This window comes from Centroberyx gerrardi, chromosome 7 (genome assembly GCF_048128805.1).
Source record: "Centroberyx gerrardi isolate f3 chromosome 7, fCenGer3.hap1.cur.20231027, whole genome shotgun sequence".
Lineage (NCBI taxonomy): Eukaryota > Metazoa > Chordata > Actinopteri > Beryciformes > Berycidae > Centroberyx > Centroberyx gerrardi.
In genome coordinates, this window is record NC_136003.1 from 9,350,630 (window position 1) to 9,376,859 (window position 26,230).

At 43.2% G+C, this 26,230-nt stretch overlaps 1 protein-coding gene across 2 annotated transcripts; it reads right to left on the reverse strand.

The window, feature by feature from the left end:
* Window positions 1-2,639: 2,639 nt before the first annotated feature.
* On the reverse strand, window positions 2,640-25,555 carry LOC139918436 (myocardin-related transcription factor A-like). 2 transcript variants are annotated; one of them, XM_078284838.1, is made up of 18 exons: window positions 25,487-25,555; window positions 16,210-16,265; window positions 15,645-15,720; window positions 15,313-15,474; window positions 11,453-11,619; window positions 11,058-11,186; window positions 10,769-10,831; window positions 10,380-10,564; window positions 9,997-10,189; window positions 9,253-9,532; window positions 8,766-8,923; window positions 7,155-8,315; window positions 6,839-7,036; window positions 6,246-6,362; window positions 4,910-5,053; window positions 4,372-4,464; window positions 4,217-4,265; window positions 2,640-4,062 (listed from the first exon to the last, which is right to left on the reverse strand). In XM_078284838.1, the coding sequence occupies exons 1-18, from the start codon at window positions 25,491-25,493 to the stop codon at window positions 3,476-3,478; spliced, it is 3,825 nt and encodes a 1,274-aa protein (XP_078140964.1). In that variant the 5' UTR covers window positions 25,494-25,555; the 3' UTR covers window positions 2,640-3,475. The 2 variants fall into 2 exon arrangements, with proteins under 2 accessions (XP_078140964.1, XP_071763936.2); XM_071907835.2 differs by having other exon boundaries at window positions 4,910-5,059.
* Window positions 25,556-26,230: the final 675 nt, after the last annotated feature.

Consider the following 26,230-nt stretch of genomic DNA (forward strand, 5'->3'; position numbering starts at 1 on the left):
TACCATCCATGTTTATCTCTCGATTCACATAATCGTAACAGAACTTATCAGACCACGCCAGAATGACTTATCTTTCCTTTTTTTAATAAATCCCCTTTTGACTTTAGAAAACAGAAAAAAAAAAAACGTACATTAAAATTATGCATGAAGCACATCCCCTAATCTCCCCACCATCAAACCCCTAACGTCCCATGACTTGTTCAATCACTTTCACAATCATTCACAAGAAGTGGCTCAGTAACCAATAATACAGCAGAGAAACAGACTTAGGAAAAGAGATCCTGTTTGAAAGGGTTTCCAACGTTGAGGTGCGTTTGATTCGTCATGCCAGGCACTGGAAAAGCCCACATGCGAGGGAAGTGAATCAAGCACACCTCATCTTTTCTTAACATGTTGAAGTCATTTCATTAGCATTATTTATCCTAGGTTTGTCAGACAATGGCTGACTGGTTACTATTTTTTTTTTTACCATTGAACCCAATAGAATACATTACCTCATGGGAAATAAACCTTTTGACTAACTTACTGTCATTTAAGGAGAAAACTGGTAACAATTTCAGTTCTATGTATTTTGTATTTGAGATGATACAACGCTAACTCACTCACTTAACACAGGTAACTGGTACCAATCTTCTTGTTGCACAATATTAAATTGATCAAAGAGCTTATTTTCCAAAAGGTCAGTGTATTCCTTTAACCAGCCAGAACACTGTAAGTGCAAAGTCAGAAAATCAAGGAGGTTGTACTGGACAAATAATAAAAGCCAAAGTTGACCCCATGCCTCTATATACCCATGTCTACCATACAGGATATTGGAAAATTTGGGGGTTGCTTTCAATTGTGCCATTTTGCATCCCCCTCAATTTAGGGGGTCATCGATAAAACTTCAAGAAATGGGAAATTCTTATCAGGACAGAAAATGCAAATGCTGCTACAATGTGGCTGCTGCTAAATCAACTGGACACTTTGGGCTATTTTGTAGTCTGATATGATCTCATTAGCATAGCCCTCTGGAAGATTTGAGGCTGATTTTGAATCATTTTTGGTGATGGTTAAAAAGTGAAAAATGATTACAAATGTATGGTTCAGTATGTTTGTGGTGAGATAAGTGGAACACTGTGAAAATAAAAAGTTCAAGCGTGTGATGCAAAAATGTGTGTGTGTGTGTGTGTTTGCAGTAACATACAAGTCTGCAAGTTTTCTAAAAAGCGGTTTTGGATTCAGAATACAGACATTTTGTCGGAAATATAATTTGTCACAGTACACAGAAACTCGTACTAAAAGAGTGTTCCATTGCCTAAAATGGAAAAAAAAAGCAGTAAAATCAAAAGTACATAAATAAATGTGCATTATAATACATTTTCAGTGTCTATACTGGTATATTACAGCATTGCAAGATCTCATTGTGGGAAAGGATTTCAATAAAGTTTCTTTTCCCCATTGGCAAAGGTACTGATACAGTACAGGACAGTAAAATAACAACAGTGACAGCAACAATAAAATCATTATTAACAGGGCATTTTATCCTAACACATTATCTGTCAAACATATATGAAGCTGCAGCTGTTTCCCTCCTTTGTATTTGGTGTGTGTGCATGTGTGTGTGTGTGTGTGTGTGTGTCCATTAGATAACAGTGCACACACAGAGTGAGAGTAAGTATATAAACTACTGTAGTTTCACTACCAAACAATGTCCCAAATGACCTCAAAAACCTATTGGTACTATACAGAAACATAAAGCATTGAGTGTGAACTTAGAGTATGCATCAAACTGTGTAGGATAATTAATGTAAAGTGATGAATAGATACTACTATTCAATGTTTACGTACAATTGGAAGATATTCACTTATGAAATATAAATACAAAATCATATCATGACTCGCATAATGTACATACTCTAATGTAGCAACATCTTAAAATCAAAATTAAGACCATGAGTTTCACATGAGATCTTCAAATGATTCACTCTGCAATACGCACAACACTCTGAATACGCAAAAATAAAATCATTTTCATTTGACTTTTCTCCACCAGATTGCACTGGACCTCTTCCTCTGGCAAGCTTGAGTAACTAATGCATAGTGAATGAATAAGCAGACCGGAGCAAAACATCTCAAAACTACTTAGGTTGATGTATAAAGACTCTTGATTTGGAACTAAATGCTTTCACTTATGATGATGACCGTGACATATTGTGATGCTGTGTGCCATTTCAAATGAAGGAACTACAAACGGTTCAGTTATCTCTGGAGGTTTAGAGTCTGCTGAGATACTGCTGATCGCTACAGTGTCTTGTCTCATTTCAGGCCAGGCTCCTGCTGTGGGAAAATCTCCACCCAGCCTCGGAGGACTAACACTGTTGTTGTCAGCTGACTCGCAATGATTTTTCTAAGTCCTAAAACGCATTGGAATACCCAGCCCAAATATCCTCAGGCCCAAATACCAGTCCAAATCCTTCTAGTAACTTTCTCTGAGTGATTGAGAAATTCATACAAGATATAGGCTGCTCGTGTTTCTGCTGTATTTACTCAGCAATGAACTACCACCACAAAAACAATGCCACCACTGCTGGAGAGAATATATGATGAATGATAAATATCCATATAATTAAGGCTAAATTGCTTCCAAAGCATTCTCATTACAAAGTACCACAAGTAAGAACAGTGTTAGTGCTGTAACCGGCACAAGAACCAAACTTAAGTCCAAAACAAGGACAGATATGTAGCCAAAACAAAAATCACCACAACTGTCACCAATGTGACAAGAAATCTATAGGAGAAACAGTGAGAGACACTAAAGTAGCAAACTATTACTTATTTGAAAGTTACTGTGCATGTTCAAATTAATATTAATGTGGCCCTGGTATGAAGCTTGTCCCCACCTCTACACTATAATCTACTGTGCCACTAAAACTGATGTTAACAAATAATTGTCTTTCACCTTCACTTTGGCTATCGGATTAGCTATTGATTATCATTACTACAAAGGCAGCTAAGCGTTGCATTATAGTTAGACCAAGGTTAAATAAATAGATAGATACTGTATACCTTTTCACTGTTAAATGGTGACTGCGACACAGGAAACATGAGATTAATCTAAAGGCAACAGGTAAATGGCTCAGTTAAAAGTGTCTTAACTTTTGGGTCCATCCATCTGATGTGTTGACAGAACCGTTACTTAACATGCTAAGGATGGATAATGGACATAGGGCCTGCCTGATAAGTGTAGTTTGCGTGAAAAACAAAACTACAGTGTGTATACTGTATGTGCATGTCTATCTGAATGAGTAATAAAGGTCAAAGTGCTCTAAGGTTCAACATACCAGTGTGTGAGAAGATACAGTGAGAGTACTTTTTAATCAAATGTCAACCTCAGCAGTCAATTAAATGTTTGTGTGCACGTGAGAGTGTGCACGTGTGTATGCATCTGTGTAAGTGCATGCGTTTAGGACAGCCACTTTAAGACTGCTGTAGGCTATAGGCAGGAGTCCCAGTGTATCTGCAGGTCAGAACTGTCCAAGAAGTCAGCGGAGAAGACGCTGGTGGGTGTCTGGGGTCCCAGCGGGGCCAGGGTGGGGGTTTCCTCACCGCCCCCGTCTCCCATGGTGAGGTCCAGCCAGTCCATACTGTCCAGCCCCTGCTCCCCAAAGCCCAGGCCTCCGGGAGGGTCGGCCGCTGTGTAGCCCAGTTCGTAGGTGTCCATGGGAGACATGGGGTGGTCCAGGATGCTGGGGGTGCTCAGCATTTGGCTGTGGAGGTCGTCGATCAAAGTCAACGGGCCGCCGGGCTCCGCCCCCAGGAGGGGCTTGCCGGTGGTGCTTTCCAGGAAGTCCTCCAGGCGTCCGCTGCCCGTGTTGCCGAGTCGCAGTCTCTCTTCTGCGGCGGTGGCTGGGGTCTGCGGTTCGCCCCTCGCTGAGGACGGGGCCCGCGGGGGGGCGAAGTCGGCCGGGGTGGGGGGCGACAGCACCAGCTGGAGCGGGGAGGGAGGAGGGGAGGGGGCGGGGGAGTTGGGGTTTAGATGGTCCAGGGAGGGGTCTGGTGCTGGTTTGAAGGTGGAGATTTCTGAGAGGGAAAAAAGACACAGAATTAAAACGATTACTCTCATATTACTATGGTGCTGTCATGTAAAATGTCAAAGTAGCTGCATGAATAAATTAAGAAATAAATTAAGAAATCTATTTACTATAGAACAGAACACTATAGTATTGCATCTTACCTCCAGTCTGAAAAATGATGTCAAAGAAGTCATCCATATGCTCAGTATCCTGAGGACAAAGCAGACAGAGAGAATGTAACATAAGAAAACACAATGTAAAGTGTGAGTCATCAACAGGTCTGTAATGACACAGTCAGGTGTGCAGTTCACCGCACCTTGTTACCAGGTGATGAGGTGGCCGTCTTGATGGAAGCTGGAGACAGAGGACTGAACAATGCATCATGGTCCAGACCAGGGCACACCTCCTCCTGCAGGAGAGGAGAGGAAGAAAGGAAAAAATAGAAAACAAATATAAAAAAGAACAAAAAACAGAATAAGAAACCAACAAAGAAAGAAAAATTAATTGCCATATTCTCTGAGTCTCTCTGCAGTGCCTGATAAAAAGTTGTACTGAATGTGTTTTGTTAAAAAACAAAACAAAAAAAAAGCATTGAGCTTTTACCAGCTGTCTCTGTACCTACAAATATAAAGAAACTCGGTAACAATACAAGATAAGAAACCAACATTCTGTGGCTACAATGGCACTTTCATCATAATAACTTTATTTATATAGCACTTTTCCAAACAGGAGTTACAAAGTGCTGTACAATAGCTGTACAATCATGTAATACAATTTTTGAGATGTGATCACAAAGGTCAGCTATAGATCAATGCATCATAATATGATTGGATGATAAACATCACACTGCTTACAGTTTGAGAAGAAGGTGACAAGGCGTCTTTCCCTGAGGGAGCGGTCTCCTGGTCCTGGAAGAACGGCTGCAGGTTGGGCGGCGCTGAGAAAGACTGAGCGCCTCCCTGCTGGGATTGGTCTGTAGACACCTGAAGCCCCGCCTTCTGTGACTTCAATCAATCAAAACGAGAGGAAAGATAAGTACTCATTACAGGGGAACTGAATACTGTTCGCCTCTGACAGCAGAAAAAACAGTTAGGGGACATCTGAAATTAGCAATAAAGCACTTTCCCTACCGTGGAATTTATTTTTTCGCTGAGCACACGTTTTCAGCAACGTCCTACTTCACATTCATAGTTACTAACGCACCTGCCTGTACGACCACAGTCATCAACTGTTGGCCACAAATACTCCAGTGGTACTCATACACTCTCTACCCAGCTTTTCTCACTGACTCTGGGGATCTGAACTGGCAACCTTCCACCCACATGCCCACTTCACTAAACTTTAGGTTACTGCCACCCCAGAAGTGAGAGCATCATAGGAGGGATAAAACACTAAGGAGACAAAGAAAGACGGCTGACGGCAGTAATGTGTGTAATCAATACACACGGCTCTATTCAAAACCAAAATGGCATATTTGAAGGCCAATTGCTCCGGCGCACCTGCACTCGATGCAAGATACTGTACGTCTCAATTAGCCAAGACGCGACAAAGTCTTTGTTCCTCCTCTGTTAACAACATAAATCATAGTAATGGAGGATGTCGTCAGAGTAATTAGCAAAGCAATAATAATCAGCATCAGAATACATTAGGCTACTGTCAGCCGCTCTTATCAAGGATTGCTGTCAGTGTCTTACACAGCATACATCATTAATTTCCACTGTTATTGGACTCACTGGAGCAGTTCTCATCGACTCTCATCTTTATCTCTCTCTTTATGGAACATTAACAGACTGTTCTGTTATTGCCACAGTGCCGGTGAGAGGGGCTCCTTGGCCGGCAGGAACTTCGTTTGCGTTGAGAATGAAGCGCATGATGGGGATCCGATGATATGTGTAAAAGAGAGGTTTAAAACTTGCTGGTGTAAAGACTTAACACCTGCAGTTCAACAGCTATCTCTGATGACAGAAATGTCCTGTCCAGAAATGTCTAGCACTAGCATGATGTATGTACTGACGTGTGTTAAACTCCTATTTCAAACTATACATAAGATGTGCTATGTATAGTTTGATGTTTTCGCAGTGTTCCTATTTCGCAAAATAACCAAAATTCACAAAAATACGATTTTACAATGTCATCATTGCCATGTGTTGACTGTTTGCAAAATCAGACCATCGTTACTTTTTTACTCACCTTTCTCTTTTGTTGTTTCAAACATCCCATTTGTATCCTCTGTTTGGATTGGTTATCAGCATTGGCCAGCGGTGGAGGGGATTGGCCGGGGAGCTTGGCTGGAGTAGACTGCAGTCGCTGATGGGAATCGAAAAATTGAGTGCAGTTAGTAGAGAAATAATAGAGTACATCAGAAATAGTCTTTTGTGAGCCCTATATACTGTATATCTTATATATCAAAAAAATGAGTTTCCTCTCAGGAAATTTCACATGCTTGCCATTCGAAGTCTGAAAGTCAAAAGAAGAAGAAAAGAAAGAAAATTCTGCCGAAAAATCAAGTTTTGTGTGTCAACAATAAGAAAATGCTTATATACATATGCAGCTTTATTAAACGTTTGCTGAAACAGGTAGAATTGCAGCAAGTACATTTTAAAAGCAAGAAGCAGCCAAATCTACATCATCCGTTTCAGGACGTCCATATTTGTCTTGTGGGTTTGATTTTCCGACAAAATAGCACGTGAATGCAATGCTGTTTAGCAGCTGACTTGGAATACCAAGATCTTCCCAACAACACATAAATGCACAAAGGGTCTTACAAGAAGTGAATCATATACCTGCAGCGTAATGTGATTGGTTGCTTTGCTCTCCGGTGTGTCAGGCCCTTGCTTCTCGGTCATGTGATTGGTCAGTGCAATCAGGAAGTGGTTGCCGTTGCTGTCAGTGACCAAGGTTGGGGTGGAGCCAGTCTTAAGGAGGTCCAATGGGAAGGAGGGGGCGGAGCCTGACTGCTGGTTGAGGAATACTTGAGGCACCTGTAGAAGACCAGCAATACTTTTTAGAGGATGAATTTCAAGCATCAGCATGTCCAAAATAATGCATAAAAATGTAACTTGTTTTGTACGAGGCAATATTGTATAACCCATCCCTGACCTGTTGTGACTCCTGCTGCGCCTGCAGTTTCTGTTGTATTAGCAACTGTTGCTTTGCCTGTATCAACTGCTGCTGCTTCAGCTGGATCTTCGTCTGTATCTGGATTTGTTGCTGTTGTTGTTTTGTTTGTTGCTGTTTGGGATTCTGCTGCAGCTGCTGTTTCGCTTGCTGCTGTAAAAGTGAGTGTTGCTGCTTCAGCAGAATCTGTTGCTTCAGCTGTATCTGCTGTTGATGTTGCTTGGACTGTTGCTGCTGTTGCGATTGCAACAGTTGCTGCTGCTGCTGCTGTTGTTTGAGCTGCTGTTTGTGGGATTTCTTCTTTCTCTGCTGAGAACGTTTCTGCAAGTTCTGCTGGTTCTCGAGCATCTGATTGTGGTTCTGAAGCTTCTGGTTCTGAATGTTCAGCTGTTGCTGTAGCAACAGCTTCTGTATGGCCTGTTGCTGAGCCAGCTGCAGAGCGGTCTGCTGCAGACGTAAGTGTTGTTGTTGTTGCTGGTGTTGCTGCTGTTGTTGTGTCTGTGTGCTCGTTTGCTCTGGCTTGATCTGCATCTGAGTCTGCTCTTGCACCCCCTGTGTTTGGGAGTAAGACTGCAGGAATTCCTGAGCGGGTGGTGATAGCGCGGCTGTCTCAGACACAGCCTCCTCTGCCTCCACGGCTTCCTGTTTGATCGTTACCTTGGTGATGTCCATCTCACATGAGAGGGAGGACGGTGGAGGGGGGGATGGAGGATGGACAGATGAGAGAGCGAGGGATGAGAGGGGGATGTTGGGCACATCAGGAGGTTCTTTCTTTACTCTTACGAGAACCATAGGCTCTGCAACTTGTCCTCCTGCTCTTGCTCCTATCTTCCCATGCTCCAGCTGCATCCTGAGCGCCTCCACCAGTCTCTGCTTCTGCCTCAGCATCCTGGTCAGCTCTTCTATCTGCTTGTCTTTCTCCTGCAGCATCTTGTCTTTGTCCACAATGGGCACCGCAGGACCTATGGTGGTAGTAGTGGTAGTGGTGGAGATAGTTGATGGGACCAGGCAGTGTTTCTGCAGAGGGGAGGGCTTGATGGAGAATTGACAAGGCGCTGGGGTGGAGCAAGGGCGCTCTTCTTTGATGGTGGCGGTGAGCTGAGCAGTTGGCTGAAGGCTCAGCTGGGTGAGAGGCGAACTCATCTGGAGAGGGAGAGGGAGAGAGAGGGGGATTAAATATCTAAATGTAAGGCAATGCAGTTTAGTAGCTGCAGTTTAATTGAGTTTAAACAGGTGCTCACATTTGTGCAATGAGCAGAGATTTCAAAGAGAAGCTTTGATGGTTAAAATTAAAGTAAAAAAAAACTGCAAACAATTGTTAAAAAAGAAGATCTGAGGCTTTATATTATGGTTTCAGCAGACCTTGATGCAAATTAAAAGGCAGCACGTTGAATATGGTGAAAATTCTTAACAGGCTAGAATTTGTCTCATTACTGATTCCACTCTCAAACACACAAGATCTGATCTAACATCCCTTGTGTCCTAACCTGGCAGATTCTAGAGTAAGTGGATGAGAATACTCAAATGTGTAAGGGAGAGCGTGGGCTTATCTAGGATTAATTCAACATATCGCAACAATGAAAATCTTCACACCATTTCCCCGAAAGCGTCGCTGTTATAGCTGGTGTCCTCTGGGCTCATGGCGGCCGGCGAGCGGTCAGAGGGGGCAGGGGAGCCGGGCGTGGAGGAGCCGCTGCCAACAAAGGTCATGAGCTGCTGTGGGGGGGCTGCAGCTGGGGCGGCTACATCATCTGTGGTTAAGAAGAGGGATAGGACATGAGGCAGATAGCACAAAGACAGTACATTAGCTATACTGTTTTAATAATTTTTCCTGGTGCTTCTTTAAACCTTTTTTTTCTCTTCTTCAGCAATTCTCTGCTTCACACTCACACAGTTACACACATTCGCACCTGGAAGACATCCATTACAACCACCAGGTTTATTTGATGTAAGTAGTATTTAAGACACTGTTCTCAGAGGGAATCCCCTGGATAAATATAGAATTGGGTAATTACATTTCATTATAAACACAAAATGTACATGTACTGCCTATATGTGGGGCTTAATCACGTCCAATCACCTGACTGAAGGGCCGGAGAAGAGGACTGGTGGTGCTGAAACTGTTGCTGTTGTGACATGTTGTTGTTGTTGGTGGTGCTGGCAGTAGTTCTGGATGTTCCTCCTGCTCCTTCAGCCCCTGGCCCTGTGGCGCCCCCTGCTGCTGGAGTGGGGGTAGCGCCACCTCCTCCTGCACCTCCTCCATTCAGCTCCTGGTAGGTCCTCAGCCTCTCAATGAGGTCATTTTTGGTGCCGGAGACGGGCAAGCTGCGCAGCTTCAACTCAGACTTCAGCTCTGCCACCTGACAGAGGAAAAAAATAAATTGAGATTCAAGCAAAAAAGCAAGGAAAGACAAATAGATGACAATAGAGGAGGATAAATATATGAGGAAAATTGAAAAGGATCAAAGGCAAAGAGAAGAGAGGAAGCAAAAAGACAGAGCGATCCATCACTGTCTCTCTCTGTCAGGTCTAAGTAGGGAGGCCATTTTTCAGTGTCAAAATTTTGGTAAGTGGATCTCTTACGCAAGTCAAGCCCCTATCCACCAGCTACTCCATGTACTCAACAGCTTGTAGACAGCAGAGAGAGTTGTTGGACTATATCGTATTGATTCCATTTGAAAGAGTGAACACGTATCATTCTGCAGGTGCGATACACTGCGCCACAAACACCAAAGTTACAAGTTAAGAACAAGACAAGAGGATAGGGATAATGAACTAACAATGCAGTTTTGTTTTGGATCCGTATTGTTGTAGTTCAACCGACCTTCATTTCGTCCAGGTTGGGAGGTAGAGAGACCGGTCTGGTCACCCCTGTGGGGGCAGAACTCTGACGGCTGTGGTTGCCCTGGTTGGAGGGGGCTGTTGAAGGGGCAGTAAAAGGCCTGGGTGGGGAGGGGGCGGTAGTGGAGGTGGAGGTGGAAGAGGAAGAGGCAGATGGCTGCAGATCCGTCTGGGGTCTGTTGGAAAGAGAGAGATAGAGAGTGTGTTTGCGACCAAAGGATGTTTCAAAGGATAGCGATTTCTAGCAGGTAGACGGTCAGCTCTGATTGTTTACACCCACAACCTGGTCCTCGCACCTTGACCAATCACCTTCTGTGTCCCATGTGGGTGCTAGACACTCACACGCCCTCCTGTAAAGAGACTCACTTGGGCGGCGCAGGCAGGATGGTGTGGTAGTTGTAGTGCTGCTGCTGCTGGCTGAGGATCTGGAGCTGCAGGAAGAGCTGTTGCTGCTGGAGGATCTTGGCATAGGATGAGTCCAGCTGGGGAGGAGGCTCTTTATCGCCCTTCTGGTCAGGAGGGATGTACTGATGGTACTTTAACTTCTTGATCTGGAAGGTAGCACATGAACAAAATATCTAATATCTATATTAGAGCTATACTACTACTGCTACTGCTATTCTTTGTCTCCTTTCTGGTCAAGAGGGATGTGCTGGTTCTTTGAAATAATGGCTTTACTATTTACTACCTTTTCTACTAGTAATACTATTATACTTCTACATAATACCACTACAATTAGAAGAAATAATACTTACTTTAGGCTTGCTGTCTTTGGGTTTCTTAGGTCTCTGAGCAGAGCGGTCAGAGTTTGGTTTAGGCTGGGATTGGAGAGAGGAGAGGGATGATGGTAAATGTCTATTGTACACTTATAGATTGCAATATACTTCATTATCAATTCAATCAGAATCAGAGGCACTTTGACTCTGAGTGCGCTAAGAGGATGCCAATTCTGAAAACAGTGGGGAATATAAACACAGTTCACACACGTATTCAAATCTTTAAAGACTTCATTCACTTTGGGTGGTCTTGACAGATGTCACTCACCTTGATCTGTGCGAGGGCAGCAGACCTCTGTGGAGATGGTGCTGCCATCCCATTGGTCAGCTTCAGCGATGCGGCGGGTCCAGAGATTGGTGGGAGAGGAGGAGGTGGAGGAGGAACCTGATTGAGGAACTGAAAATATACTTTGAGTTAGAAACACTGATCACTGGTCCCTACCCCATAGTTATAACTCTGGTCCAGTGCCATTCTGTAACTAAAACCTAAAAGTACCAACAATACTTCAGTTGAGACAGGAGATAAATGTTGGCTTGTAGGGCAGTATGGAAAAACAGATATGGTATTCATCTTGCACTGCCGGGGGTGGTGAATTCAAACTCCAATTACAATCATCAACATGTTTGTCAAACTCTGGTACAGTTTCTCTGGTATGGTCCCACCTGTGTAGGAGAGGGGATGCTAGTCCCGGCCAAAGTGTCTGGGGGAGAGGACAGAGGTCCTAGGCTCAGAGGAGACTCCTGGCCGCCTGGCTGCTCCGGGGACAGACTGTCATTACTGTCCTCATCGAATGATGAGTTCTCACCTGAGGCCTTCGGAAATTCTGTCTCTGAGAGAGAGAGAGACAGGGAGAAAAGAGAGATTGGAAATCTAGGGAAGTAAACCAAAACATGAACACTACTTTCTGTAGCGCAGCGCTACAATTTACGTTAGGCATGTGGCCATATCAAATACAGTTTTGTCCCTATGTGAGGGACAGAGGGATGGATGGAAAGACAGAGAGTCCTTTGTATCTCGCTCTTCCAAAATTTGAAACAGGTCCAAAGCATTCCATTCATCCCCACAATCAAAACATTGGCACAGTGCAAGCTATCTACCTGGGCTGTGTGTGTTCCTGTCTGCTTGAGTACATCCCTACAATGACAGCACACAGCAAGCTTTTATCACCTGCATTTACAGGTGTTAAGCCAATGGATTCCTCCTGACAGTTAATGCTTACTGCACTGCCAACGAAGCGCCTCCCTGTTTGACTGTGAGCATCCCTACAGTGTCAGCCAGCATTATCACCAGTTCCTCCTCTACAAGTATCAGCAAATACATCTCTGCGTGTGTGTGTGTGTGTGTGTGTGTGTGTGTGTGTGTGTGTGCGTGTGTGCCTGTCTGACTGTGTAAATTACTACAAAGTTAGCGCACAAGCTTCTCCACCAGCGTCTGCTCTACAACTGTCAACCAGTGCATTTATCCCCACAGGCAATGTAATGGCTGCTGCAGAGCAACCTAAACGCCTGCCCCGCCTGTGTCTGCACATCATTACCATGAAAGCTACTTTTATAACTTATACCTTCATTGAAATAAATTGTTCTTTGGGCATGCGGCTATGTTGAGCTGTGGAACCTTTCATTCATTTCTTTTCACTTGCAATAAAACCGAACGAGGCTAACCACCTCATTCATACCAGCTAGTATCTGACAGCTAGCATCTCTGTTAAGGAAAGGCATTATGAGAATTGAGAACACTGCATGATCTGCTGTGTGATTTATGTCATGAATAGATTAACTGTTTTCCAATTTATGTAACGGATGAGTACTGGGCTAATAACAATATGGTCTTTACAAAGTGCTTTACAGACAACAAAAAACAGGTTTGAAGAATAAAAGGGAATGAAGGGAATAAAAGTCCCTGACTGAAACTTAATTAAGAAAACTAAACTTGAACTTTTATAACTAAAAGTTAAATTCAATAATAATGATATTCAATTTAAAGTGACTGCATTCAATTTCAACTTGTGCCTTACAAATTCAATTTTATTTCAATGGCTCAATATGAGCATGACAAACTGAAATTTCTGCAAATACAATGCATTCTCTGCTAGCACTAATCTCTTTCCATATAAAACTTGTGGCACTTCACAAGTGGATTTTGAATGAACTAACATAATTCAAATTCAGTTGTCTAGTGGCACAAGTTTCAGCCCAAAGCCTAGAAAGAAATTTGACTACATTTAGTTTAATAGCCATGCAGATCGTTTAGCCTTTATAGGGCTAGCTGGAGGAAGGGTTGGTTGATCTACAAAGACTGTGATGATCCCTACTGTCTCTCTATGTGTCTCTACTCCAAGCAGATCTGTACATGTGAATGCACATTATGCTCTCATAAAAAAAGCATTGGAAAAAGAGAACAATTATGGATGTATTATTATACTAGGGAGACAGTATAGTAGGGGAGACCATCCGTCAACCAGAGGACCCATGTTTAAGCCTCCAAGTCAGCAAGCAACAATCCAGCTGAAGTGATCATGACAATGAATCTGTCCCAGCTGTTCCTTAGCTGACCCTCACCTCTAACCTCTGACCTCCTTGTAGAGAAGACAATTTTCCTTCGGGGATGAACAGCATCACATTATCGGTATTATGTGGATCTTTCAGTCTTTACAGGGATAGCAGGAAGAAAGGTACCTGCCTGGACCCCCCCTGGACTATGACGGAGCCTGTTGTATTATGGATGGATGTGTGTTATTTGGTGACAGGAGCCTGCATGGGCCGGGGCGGAAAGCTCTGTACAACACACCGCTGGCCTTTAATTTACCATCAGCAGGAGATGATGACGAGACAACATGGGGCTGATTAAATACCCTCCCATCCAATAATGTGATGACTTCCCTACTGCTGTGCTTTGTCAATGCGCATGTGTGCGTGTCTATGCCTTGTATCTGCACTCTGTACGTGTGTGTGTGTGTGTGTGCACTGCATTCCTGTAGATGTCTTGTGCCTTGTATGTATGTTCCTGCCCATTCCAATCTCATGTAACTCTAGTGTTTCCAGTGGAACTAAGCGGCAGTAATGCAATTGTGCTTGTGTCCCTGTGACAAAGACAGATAATCCACTGACGCTGTACCTTATTGAATCTCAGCTTTCATCCCTTGACACATCAATCAACCAGCTGGACCCACTGTCTCTGATCTCATCGTCTAACGTCAGACAACACTGGCACTTGCCCCAAAAAACAACTGGTGGAAGATTGACAGCAGCAATATACAGTATGAACAGTGTGTGTTCCGTCTACAAATCCCCCTTGGGGGATTGCATCGCTCATTTCTAACAGGATGTCATCATGCCCGTACAACTGAGTGAAATCACACTTGTGCAAAGAAATGAAGCCGTACATTTATCTGCAGTGTACACACACGGTCTCTTATGCACACATGCACACACCGGCGTTTTGATGCATCACACATAATTTATAGTGAGGGTGCACATGCACGCACGCATGCAGATGAATCAGTCAGCCGTGCGTACGCGTACACACACACACACTCGGTATATGAACATGAATGTGATATGAATCTGAAAATGAATGTAGCAGGTGGTGACGTGAGAGGAGTGTGTATGAGCTAGTTCTCCAGTCTGCAGTATCTCGGATGACAGTATCTTTGATAGCAGAGCGACTGGTTGCTGCAGCCGCTCTGCTCATTCAGGATCTAACAATATCTCATGACCGCTGAGCATCTGAGCTGCTATTCCTGAGCACCGCACTGCAACTCTGAGATGCTTCAAGTGTCTTTATCTGTTATTCACTTTAATCAACAAGCTTATCAGATGACCTGTTGAAAGCGTATACCGCTGTAATCATCAGACCTCTATGGATTAGACCAGTGGTTCTCACCAGTGGGATTCCAGGTGGTCTCCAGCAACTTGATGAATTGTTAAACTTCAGCAGTATTTCATTTGCAAGAAGTTAACACAATTAGAGAATGTAGAAGAATGGCTGTTTTGATCATAGTTTCACTGTTATCTCTCTATCTACACTACAGATAGTCACGGGACTCTGGACAAAATCATATCTAACAATAAAAAATATTCTCAGATTTGGGTCCGAGAGACAAAATCTCATCAAATGGGGGTCTGTGGCCCTAATGTGGACTAAATTAGGGGTCCGTGATATGAAAAAGGTTGAGAATCACTGGATTAGACAAAGGAAGGAGGAAGGACACGATTTTAGAAATGATTCTAAGTTACACTAAACTGTATTTTACTACCGCAGGACGTCAGTTTTGCTCTCAGCTGGAGAAAGGTTTGTGTCATCCAACATTTGAGGCAGTTTGTGCTTACTTTTAAAGGACAACTCCAGCGTGATTGCGGGATAGTGGGAATAGATAGTGGGAATACTTAATGCTGTGATGGCCTGTTTATTGCTGGAATGAACAGGCTGGATGTTCTTGTGTATTGGTAATGATAGAGGTGGTGGGCGGCATTGTAGTGGTTGTTTTTAGGAGTGTTACTACTGAAGTAGCGGCAACACTTACCTATGATGGCCTGTTTAATGCTGGAGTGAACAGGCAGGATGTTTTTGTGGATTAGCTCCATGGGCCCGGGCCGGTGGGAGATCTTATCGTTCAGATCATCGGCGAGGCGGGCCCTCTTCAGCTGCAGCTGCTTGGCCTGCAGTGACGGCTCCGCTGACGTCTCTGGAAGCACACACACAACCAAAGATGGACATTTTTACCAGCCTGCTATGACCCTGGGAAGGAATTATCAGACTGGCCTGGGGCAAAAAATCGCCTCCACCCAGATATTTCCCAGTCAGGAGATTTTTGCAGCAGCAAAGTGAGAGATGAGTGAGAGAAGTGAGACTCACCCTCCAGGATGTGCATCCTGATCAGTTCTGATCGCTGCGGTCGACTCTTGATCTTCCTCTTGAGATAGTCCTCTGTCTGCAGAGAGAGAGAGGAGAAAATGAGAGACAAATAGACAGATAGACAGGCAGAGAAAGAAAAGAGACAGGGCAATAAAGACAGAGAGAGAAGATACACAGAAAACAACAGCTAGAGAAAGAAAGAGTGAGAGAGAGGAGAGGGACAGAAAGTGAGGCAGAGGAGATTGAGACAGAGGAAGGACAAGTGGGAATCGAACCTTTAACCCTGGCAGCGTTACTGGCATGTTCTACCTATTGGCCAACAATCTTAGCTCTTATTTCTCTTTTCTGGCACTTTTCTATTATATGATCAGTCTAGAGTCACATGAATGATGTCAGGGCGCTATGGCTCCTATCCCTGAATTCCTTAGAGTGTGAACTAAACGCCTAAAATGTGAAATGTAATATCTACGCCACTTACAAAACCTAGAGAGAAGAGTGATTGCCTGCTTTACTTATAACGGGCCAGTTTTGATTCCAGTGATTGATTGTAGGGTGACATACTCACCCGTGCTCGTTCCAAATTCCGCCTCTGTTCGTGGAAGGCAGCTGAACTTTTCAGCGCTGGAAGAAAGAGAAAGAGAAAGAGAGAGAGAGAGAGAAAGAGAGAGTGAGAGATTAGCACGGCAGTGTGTACCTTCTGAACGGAAATGTAGTGCAAAATGGCTCTGAATGGCTCTTTGCCTTTTCAGTTCAGTTTCAGTTCCGTTTGAATGGGTTTATTGGTGATAAAGATGATTCTTCTCACACTGCCAAAGCTTTCCCTTTCTAACATTCTGAATGCCGTGCCAGTGTAGTAAATGCCTGCTCACACTGTACAGCCTCACACTGTAATAAGCCATGACAGAGAATGTATGATATCCTAGGCAGTGGCCCCATTACCAGGCTCTGTAAAAGGCCAGGATGCAAGGTCAAGGGAGAATACTAATGGAGTGGATTCTGAGGGTTCCATTCCAATGAGACTTGCTACATCGCTGGAACTTATGGAATCTCTTCAACATTCAAGAAGTGACTCAGCCAAGACTACCTCTAGGCCTGTAATTATGCAAAAACCTAGGGATTAGTGGCACTGGAAACCTCCGGGTTGTCATGATATCAAAATGGCGACTTAAATACCAATATCAGCACAGGCATCATGGTTTTGCTTCTGAAACATTATGACAGAAAGAAAAAGAAAAAGAAAATCTGAAACAATAAAATAACATATCACATGAAGAACGCAGATGCAGCCAGTTATAGCAATAAACATACATAGCAAGAGATTAAACATTATCACTACAAAAATGGTTGAGAATCACTGACATACGCCATTGAAAGTTCTAGCACACTGTACATTGCATTGCGCGCTGTACATTGCATGCACAGCAAATGTCGATTTGTTAGCCAATCAGAAGTCTCCCCTGACTAGTTGTTGACCAATCAGAGGCAGTGTTGAACAAGTGAGAACATGTAGCTGTTGAGGTAGTGAGAGGACAGGGGGAGAATCTGAACATATAGCTGGATTATTCATAGGTTGTTTTGAATGCTTCACACATGGTGAATTAACTTTGGAAAATGGTTGGAAAACAGTTTCAGTCATTTCGATACTGACAGACCAAATATTGTTTTTATGATCTACATATGTGCCACTGTCCTCATTTTTAACATGCTTCTAAGCTGTGCTCCTTGCTGCCATTTCCCCTGATCTCCTGGCAAGTTAGCCATTAGATTTACTGAACTACCGTACTTCCTGAAAGTGATGCATTTCTCTATCTCACTTCGTTCTCTGTGTGCTTATCTGATCATTTTGGTGAGGCCGGCTTTTGCTCATTCAATGTGTAAGATGCAAACAAAGTAGTAAGGTGAAAACTGTAATAACTATGAACCAGAAAACCGCAATGCCCTCAAAACTCAGTTTATTATCAATCACAGTTCCAAGGTACTTATAACTATCTCCACTGCCTGCCCCTTCATGATGGCACTTTGGGGGGCATGTGGATGACACCTGAAATCAATGTACATTTCCTTCGCTTTTGACACATTCAGCTGTAAGAAAGACTTTTATGAGCTTACTGACCAGCAAATGAAGTTGAATGATGTTGAAAGTGGATGAAAAATCAACAAACAACAGTTGTGATATGGTTTTTTACTAACATCTAAGTGTTTGTGTAGGATGTAAGAAAAGTGATGGTGCGGTCCTGAACGTCCCTATTTAGGGACATCAAGAACTTTCTGTTTTCTCTTCAAGCATCTTCTTAACCAGTTTCTCACAGGACTTCATGACCAGAGAGGTCAAGCCAACTGGTCTAAAGTCATTTAGTACCTTTGGAGGACTGTTTGTCGCTACAGGGATCCCAGTCAACTGTTCCCACAGCCTCGGCACCCTCTGCTGGCAGTTTTTCTGTGCAATACATAGGTGGAAATAAGACTATCCCCACCAATGTACCTCCCTTTTAAGTGGAGAAGTGGGGGCATCCAAGTGGCTTAGCGGGCTAGAGTGTGCACTATGAACTCATAACATTGTGGGTTTGAATCCAACTCATGTCCTTTGTTGCATGTATTCATGCAGATAAAGTGATACTACAGTAAGCTAAATACTAGCCACAAACACATATGCAGGCATCAGTGTATGCATGGACGCTCACACTCACATATACATACTGTATACACCAGTGTTGCGACCCACTGGGTCAGCTGCCCCGGGGCAAGACTACTGGTACCGGCTCAAGCCTCAGTTCACGTCGCTGAGCATCGTCACACTGCTGGCACACACACACACACCCCCGCACCCCGTGGGGACGTCACCCCTCTTCGACCTCTCACCCATCCACGAGGGGGGTCATGTGGCCTCCTTGAGGGGGTACGAACCTGCCTGTCAGTCAGCTGGATGGGGAACGAGCGGTGGGATGGAGGGAAGGATGGATGGATGAGCACAGAGTGCAATATGGAAAGCAAAGAATGGTGAGAGGGATCGAAATAGATAGGAAGGAGATGGAGAAACGGTAAATTGATGGAGGGAAGGAGTTAGAGGAGGGAAAGCAGAGGGATGGAGCAATTGGCCAAGGGGCAGAGGGAGGAGAGGAAATGGAGAGTGGTGGGATGAGGTCAGAGAGAAAAGACCCCTTTATCAGCATGAGTGGCCGCATCACGGCCCCTCAACACTCTAGTGACAGACGGCTCGGTCCGTAATGTTAGAGAACATGGAGCACCATCGCTTCCTCTGGCACTGGCTGTGTTTCTGTGTTAAAACTCTTTGTTTACCTTGTGTGTTAATTGGTGTGGCTTGTATCAGATATCAGACCATCTTACAAAGGAATCTAACAAGACAGTATTTTACATTCAAGAACGATCATTTGGTATAATGTAAGCCTGTCATTTATACCAGCTGTGAAGTTATTTTCTTTGTTGTCAAGCTATTTTGTATTGCACTGCTGAAGTTTAGGCTATGTCTAGTTGCTGGGCATTTGTTTTTCTCTTTGTGTGCTGTGTCGTGTTCCAGACCTCTCCACTGGTCAGCCCATTACATTGACTAATACATTAGTCAACTTCACCAAATAGCTTCATCAAGTGCTGGAATGTACTGTATATCCTTGAACAAAAATGGCATTCCATTTGTCAGGGTGTTTGTTGTTGTTAAAACATACAGATGGAGCCATTTCAGAAGTGAGAACTTCTCACATGCTGGTTGTACAGCTGCTACACCGTTGCTCCACCCCTAAACACGAAGTGTTTGGAAAGTCCTCCAGTACTTGTGCCAAATTCATGTAGTGGAAGGGCATCTACAATGCCAATCACCATGGACCTAACTGTCAAAGTAACTGAGGTGAAGTTTACCAGGCTGCAAGTGCATAACCAAAATGTTACTGCAAACCCAACCTCCCCTATGAATGTTTTTCTGGTTGCACAAGGTGACAGTGAGGCTTCTCCTCATGCCCGTTTTGTGTTCAGAAATAGCTGTGGCTTAGCCATTATCACTGCCTGAGCTTATGAACATTCAACTGATATGAGACTAAGGCCTCTTACTCACTCACTCAACTCGTTTGTTTTTTTTTAAATACACTTTACTGTGACTGGAAAGAGAACAGAGGCAACGGACAAAAAAATGTCTGTGCTCTAATCAAAGGAAGCGAGAGATTTAATTTTTGGGTGAACTATTCCTTTAAGTGTGTGATACCCTGTCCTTCCCTAATCATCTGTCTATGATTATGATTGAGAGACAAAACAATCTGAAATCCATATTTATGTGTGTGATGCAATACATTTTTAAAAGTCCTCTAGTGTGTTCCCAGCCTTAAGTAAGCATTAAATGCGGAGAAACAGTGACATTGTTTGTGTGTGTGTTTGTGTATGTATATGTTTTCAAAGTGTACTTTATATATGCGGTGTGTAGGGTTTTTCTGGAGGCACACAGTGTCTCAGAGTGAGTATAAATAACATGCTAGGTAGGGTATCACTCTGTAGGCTTATTATAGCACTGTGTGTCATGCTGTGAGACATGAACACACACCCTAACACACACCATGGCCTCAAGCAACCAACCATGCAGGCACACACAATTAACCATGAACTTACATGTATGATCAAATACACACGCGGACACATGTGCGCACACAGCAACACCAATGATCCCCAGCATACTTACGTGCATGCACCAACTCTCTCTCTCTCACACACAGACACACACACACACACACACACACACACACAGTATGAGCTCATCTCAACTGTTAGACTACCATCTAAGCCAGACCACAGAGATCCTTACTTGTTTTTAAATCAAATGTGTTCCAGCCTATATTTTACAGATAATAAAGTACTTTTTTTCACAAAATGTCTCATTAAAATATGCAAATGAAGCCTGACACAACTGTCTCAAAAAGACTCAAAAAGTGTGTTATCACATTGCCCGGGAATGTGTGAATGATGCCATGGTATCAGGAATTTGTGATTACCACTACGGCCTCGCGCCTACAGCTGCATGACGCTGCCAAAAAAACTCTAATGGGATTGGGTTGTACTAGTTCTCATCCAATAGGTGATGAATTAGCCTAGCCCAACATTGTTTCCCTTTGTTTCTACTCATTTTATGTGGTGAGATTCATCGTTACATCACCATTATGCAGAGAGTGTCACTACCCTTCTTCTCCTCATCAACAAAACACAACAGCTCGGAGCCAATGTTCTAGAGATGTTCTCCAGCCTGTGGTCAGATCCAGAGGCTACTGTTAGACACAAAGCCAAATGGTCACATTCGCAGGGCTAGTGGGGATGGCGGCCCAGCCATGGCTAACACTGAGTAAACGCATCTAGCTTATGATTATAACTTAACATTAGCCTAGCCGCTCTATTAAAAGTCCTAAGGTTAACTTCCTCGGATAATATCAAATGACAGGTTGTAGCCTCCAGCCTAGCACTAAAAGAAAGGTCATAACCTCAGCTATTAATGAACAAGATATCATAGCCATAAGGCTAGTGTTAAGTCCATAGGGACAGCCTAACCTATGTAGGATGACATTAAGAGCTAGCCATTATAGCATAGGGCCATAGGGCAAGTCTATGCTAAGACTGCATTGTAAGTGAAAAAAGGCTTTGTTTTTAGGATTTTTATTTCATTAATATGCTGCTGTGAAATTAATTTTATATTACATTTTAATGCAAACTGGCACTCCTGCAAACAGCAATCCACACTTTTTTTCATGCTTAAATATGGTGCAGTTCTTTTTTTTTTTTTTTTTTGCAGTTTTAAGGCACAGACTGTGTTCTAATCAGTGTTATGATGAGATGAAACTGATGCTGGATTTCTCCCCTCTAGGTCAAGCATCATAACTATTTAGACGGAGCTACCTGCAATACTGTGGTATGCCTATTTCAGAATGTTTGAATTGTAGCCTTAATTGTAAGAAAACCATTGACCACTGAGTGCCATGACCTATTCACGGAGCTAATAAATAAAAAAAGAGCTGTATTGTGAAAACACCACATTTGTTATGTACAGAGAGAATGACTGAATTTCCTCCCTTGTTTGTGACTGGCAGGAGAGGTGCTACCCTCTAGCAATGGACCAAGACTCCTGAAAGATTACGTAAGACAGAGTGGATACTAGGAAAAAAAAACATTGAGAGAGATAGAGGAAGGGGAGAAAGGTGAGGGAAAAAAAGGCAGATAGTGAAAGATAAAGAGACACACAGCACAGGTAGACAGACAGAGGGCGAGAGCTGGGGGGAATAAGATAGAAAGAGAGCCATTAGCATAAGAGGTCAAGTGGCTGTTTGTAAGTCTAATGCCCTAGAACCAGAGAAGAGGGCCTCCTCTGTGGTCTAGTCTGATTCTCTATGGAAGAGAGATAAAGATGTGGAGCATGTAATGAGAAGTGCTGGGAAATGGCTGAGTGGGAGGGGAAAGTGGATGATGGAGCAGAGAGGGGATAGGGGTGAAGAGACAGCAAGAGGAAAGGACTGAAGGACTGGAGTTGAAAGGGGACGGTGTTAGGCAGCATCCTACTAACGGGATTGAGTGGAAAAAAGAGAGGTGAAAAGGAGAAATCGGTTAGAAGGGAGGTGAATGTGGAGGAGGAGAGGACAGAAGTTGTAAGGAGTAAACGAGAGGGCGAGGTAAGTGAGGTGAGGTGTCAGCGAGAGGGAGTGAGGGAGTGTAGCGATAAAGAGGTGAAGAGCGTAGAGAGGTTGAGCGCTGTGGCGGCTCTGTGAGCAGCTGGTGATCTCCCCTTCCTCTGACTGCTCTGTCATTCTGCTCCTCCACCTTTTTGTGCCGTTGTTGTTTTGCATTTTATACATGCTACACTATGACTGGTAAGGAGACAGATGCAAAAGATTAAAAAAAAAAAAAATCTATATCTTTGATGTTTTCTAAGAGATGGTTCTTGAACTATCTATCTGTCTGGCTGTCTGGCCCTGTTTAATCTCTCTCTCCCTCTCCTAGCCTACTTTCTCCTCTTGTTGGCCCAGTTCACTTTACTCTGTTGGGACTGTAAATCCACATCAAAAACAATTTCCCCATTCAGTAAGACAAAGCTAATAGTGCTTCTCCTTCACTTAATAGCTTGTGCCAACAGTAAACAGGTCACGCCCCATGAACGATGGACTAACGAACAAACCATGTGGCGCCCCCCCCCCGCCCCCCCGGACCATAGTGATGAGATGCAACATTTCCCCAAGTTTCAGCAAAATCCAATCAGTGGTGTCTAAGATTTTGCATGTCACACATGGACTAACGAACAAATGGAATGCAGTGGTGAGATGCATCACTACCGTACTGCCAGGTGTACAAGTGCACACTGTATTTCCCTTATGCCGTGCTCTTAGTGCTTAAAGAGCACATACCATAATTCCCCAAAGCACTGCACACTGCAAAAAGCATTACTAACAAGCCAACACACAGCCCGGCTCTTATACAGGTGCACACAGGCACCTAATAAAACAGCAAGCCTTTGGTTAAGTAGTGTAGAAAGGGAAGGACTAATTGGATGACATCAAGTAGACAAAACTCTGCATGCGGCTCTTCACACCAGCCAGTAGAGGAGAAGAAACACAAGATGTCAAGACAGACGAGAGCTGTGAAAACACTTATTCCTCTGGTCACACTTGGCCTGCACTGAACACAGCTGGATTGCGAATCTCCAACTTTCTCTCTGTCTGTCTGTCTCTTTCTCTCTCTCACACACACACATGCAAATACACTTACTACACAGATAGTAACAAAACTCTACATTTGTCCCCTCATTGGTAACAGTGGTAGATTTTAAATAGCATCTTTCCATTTTGTGGTAGCTCTCTAACCGGATGAGGTCTGAGCCAGGCTGATTATTAATGCTGTCTGTCTACAAAGATAAGGACCGGTTCTTCTGTTGCAACTGCTATACATAGAGAGGGGGAAATAGTGTGTGTGCGTGTGTGTGTGTGTGTGTGTGTGTGTGTGAGTAAGAGAGGGAGGGAACGCATGTGTGTATGCAGTTGTGATGCATAATAGAGTATATTATGCAATAGCGCTAACAGAAAATAGGCTACCTAAATAACTAGCAGATAATTCAAGCATTTACCACATTACCAGATAACAATGCAGACCCATAGCAAATACGAGCAGATAAAACATATAGCAAACACATTTCCTGTGTAAGTACTGACAGGAGATTTTAAATTGACAACAAAGAGAAAGTGGTCTAATCAGCTTCTCAATACACTATGAGACTGTTATGAACCATGGATCCACGGTCAACACCACAGAATTTGAAAAGATAGAATGGGCGTTCTGATTCACTTCAGCATCTGAACATCCATTGGACTGGTGCACTTAAGATAGCTGCCATAGTATGTTTGATGACACTGACATGGGATTATTAGCTCTGATAACATCGCCACGGTGTTGGTGCAAGCGAGCTAAAAAGCTGGTATGTAACCATGAAAAAGGCAGTGTTTTGCTTAACACTCACTGTTGATCATCAAAACATTTTTTCTCAAACACTACAAACATGAAACAATGCTCATTTACTGGGCACAATTATGAAATAATTGGCTCGTGTGACAAAGACACTCCAAAGACCAGATAATTGTAACTTACTATAACATGTCTGGCTGTAGTTTGTGGCTATACTTCAGCTCGGCTTCTGTTTACATTTGTAATTTGTAAAAAAAAAAATTAAAAATACCACAGCTATAATTACATACATTGATCAATATGGTACAGGCGCTTTTGCCCTCTCCTCTTTCAAAATAACGTGCATTGTAGAGCAGCTAGAATGACACATTGATGCCATGCTGGCAAAAATGCAACACAATGCGCTTAGTGGAATTTGAAGGTAACTCTGTGATCAACCTATTTGTTGAACAGGTTGACTTTTCAACCCAATATATGTAAATAATCACACCTACTGACAGAACATACAGTATGTTGTTATTAATACATGTTGTGTTGAAAAGTAACGCAAAGGTTTGCCGTCTCACACTGGACAAAAGGATGTGTTGAAAATGACATAATTTCTAATAGTGTACACTTCAGGCTCAGGAAGCATGTTCTACTGAGTGGATCTAATGGAAGATAAGTTATGTTTGTTCCAGGAACCTGCTAATGTGAGGTGCAGGGGAAGTCCGTCCTAACACAAAGCCATAGAGTCAAAGGTATAAAAAAGAAATAGCGCTAACAAGCTGGAAATGAAGGTATCTCAAATCTTTTCAGTTTGAATGCACAGGTGGAAATCACTCAATCAGATGAAACACAGCGAACGGATGTTCATGGTGGCATCTGACTTACGACTGAAACCAGCGTTTCTCAGGAACCGGCAGCGCCGTCTTAACCACAACCCAAATCATCTCAGACATTATCTGTTGTGCAACCAGTAATGAGGGTAAATGTTAACGACACAGCAGATTCTCATGGGCACCGATGGTGGCAGTTGAATGAGAAACCTCAACATGAAGAAAAGTCAATTCAGCTAAAAGAATACGCTATACATGGGGTGGAAGGCTGGACAAACCAAATACTTTTTTTGAATAACTTTGAAAAACTTCACATGCACTGACTATGTTTACCTTGCATACAGTTGACGAAATTATAAAGATTAAATAATAATATATATATATACATAATTAGAAAGATTGGCACCGATGTGAAAGTCAAACCATTGTTTACTTATTTCCATGAAAAGCTACCATTGTGAACAATACTAGGTTGTTGCAGCATACTGACACTATGTACTCATAAATGGAAATTGTGTTCAAAGCAGGGGCCAATATTTTTATGTTATATATATATATACTGTATATATAAATATATTGTTTGCTGGTTCTACTTACGTGGCATGATCCCCTGGTTGACCAGCTCTTCTCTGGTCCTTCTCTGTTGTAGCTTCAGCTGCAGAACTGCAGAGGACATCACAGAGTCAAAGAGACAGACAGAGAGACAGACAGAGAGACAGCGATAGAGAGAAAGAGAGACAGACAGAGAGAGAGAGAGAGACAAACATCAGTCACTGCAGAAGGATGGATGAATGAGCATCATCAAACTGACTAACACCAACCCTCCCTCAGTTTCCTGCCCTCTGATCGGATGACAGTATTAGTTCAGTCAGATGAAGGGACCTGCATGAAGATCACTTACAACTTACTAACAACTAAACCAACCCAAAAAAAAGAAACATGATGAAGTCCCCATCTCGGCCAATCAGTAACAAATATGTCACCTTGTTTTGAGCTGTAATTGTAATTCACCCTTGGGCCAATCAGCGTCATTTTGAATGCTGGAATGCAGCAGTTAGATGCATAATTTCCCCAGGTTTTGTCAAAATCGTTTCAGTGGAGATTTTGCATGTGACACATGGACGAACGAACAAATGATGCCATACCTTGTTTGGGCTGATCAGTGTAACTTTGAAAATGTGAGAACGCAGTGGTGAGATGCACCATTCCCCCAAAGTCTCGCCGAAATCCAACAAGTAAACAAACGTTGTAGCGCCAAATCAGTGCAATTGCCAGAATGGAGCAAAGAGATGCATCATTCCCTTAAGACAGACGAACAGACAGACTAGGACCGACCCATAG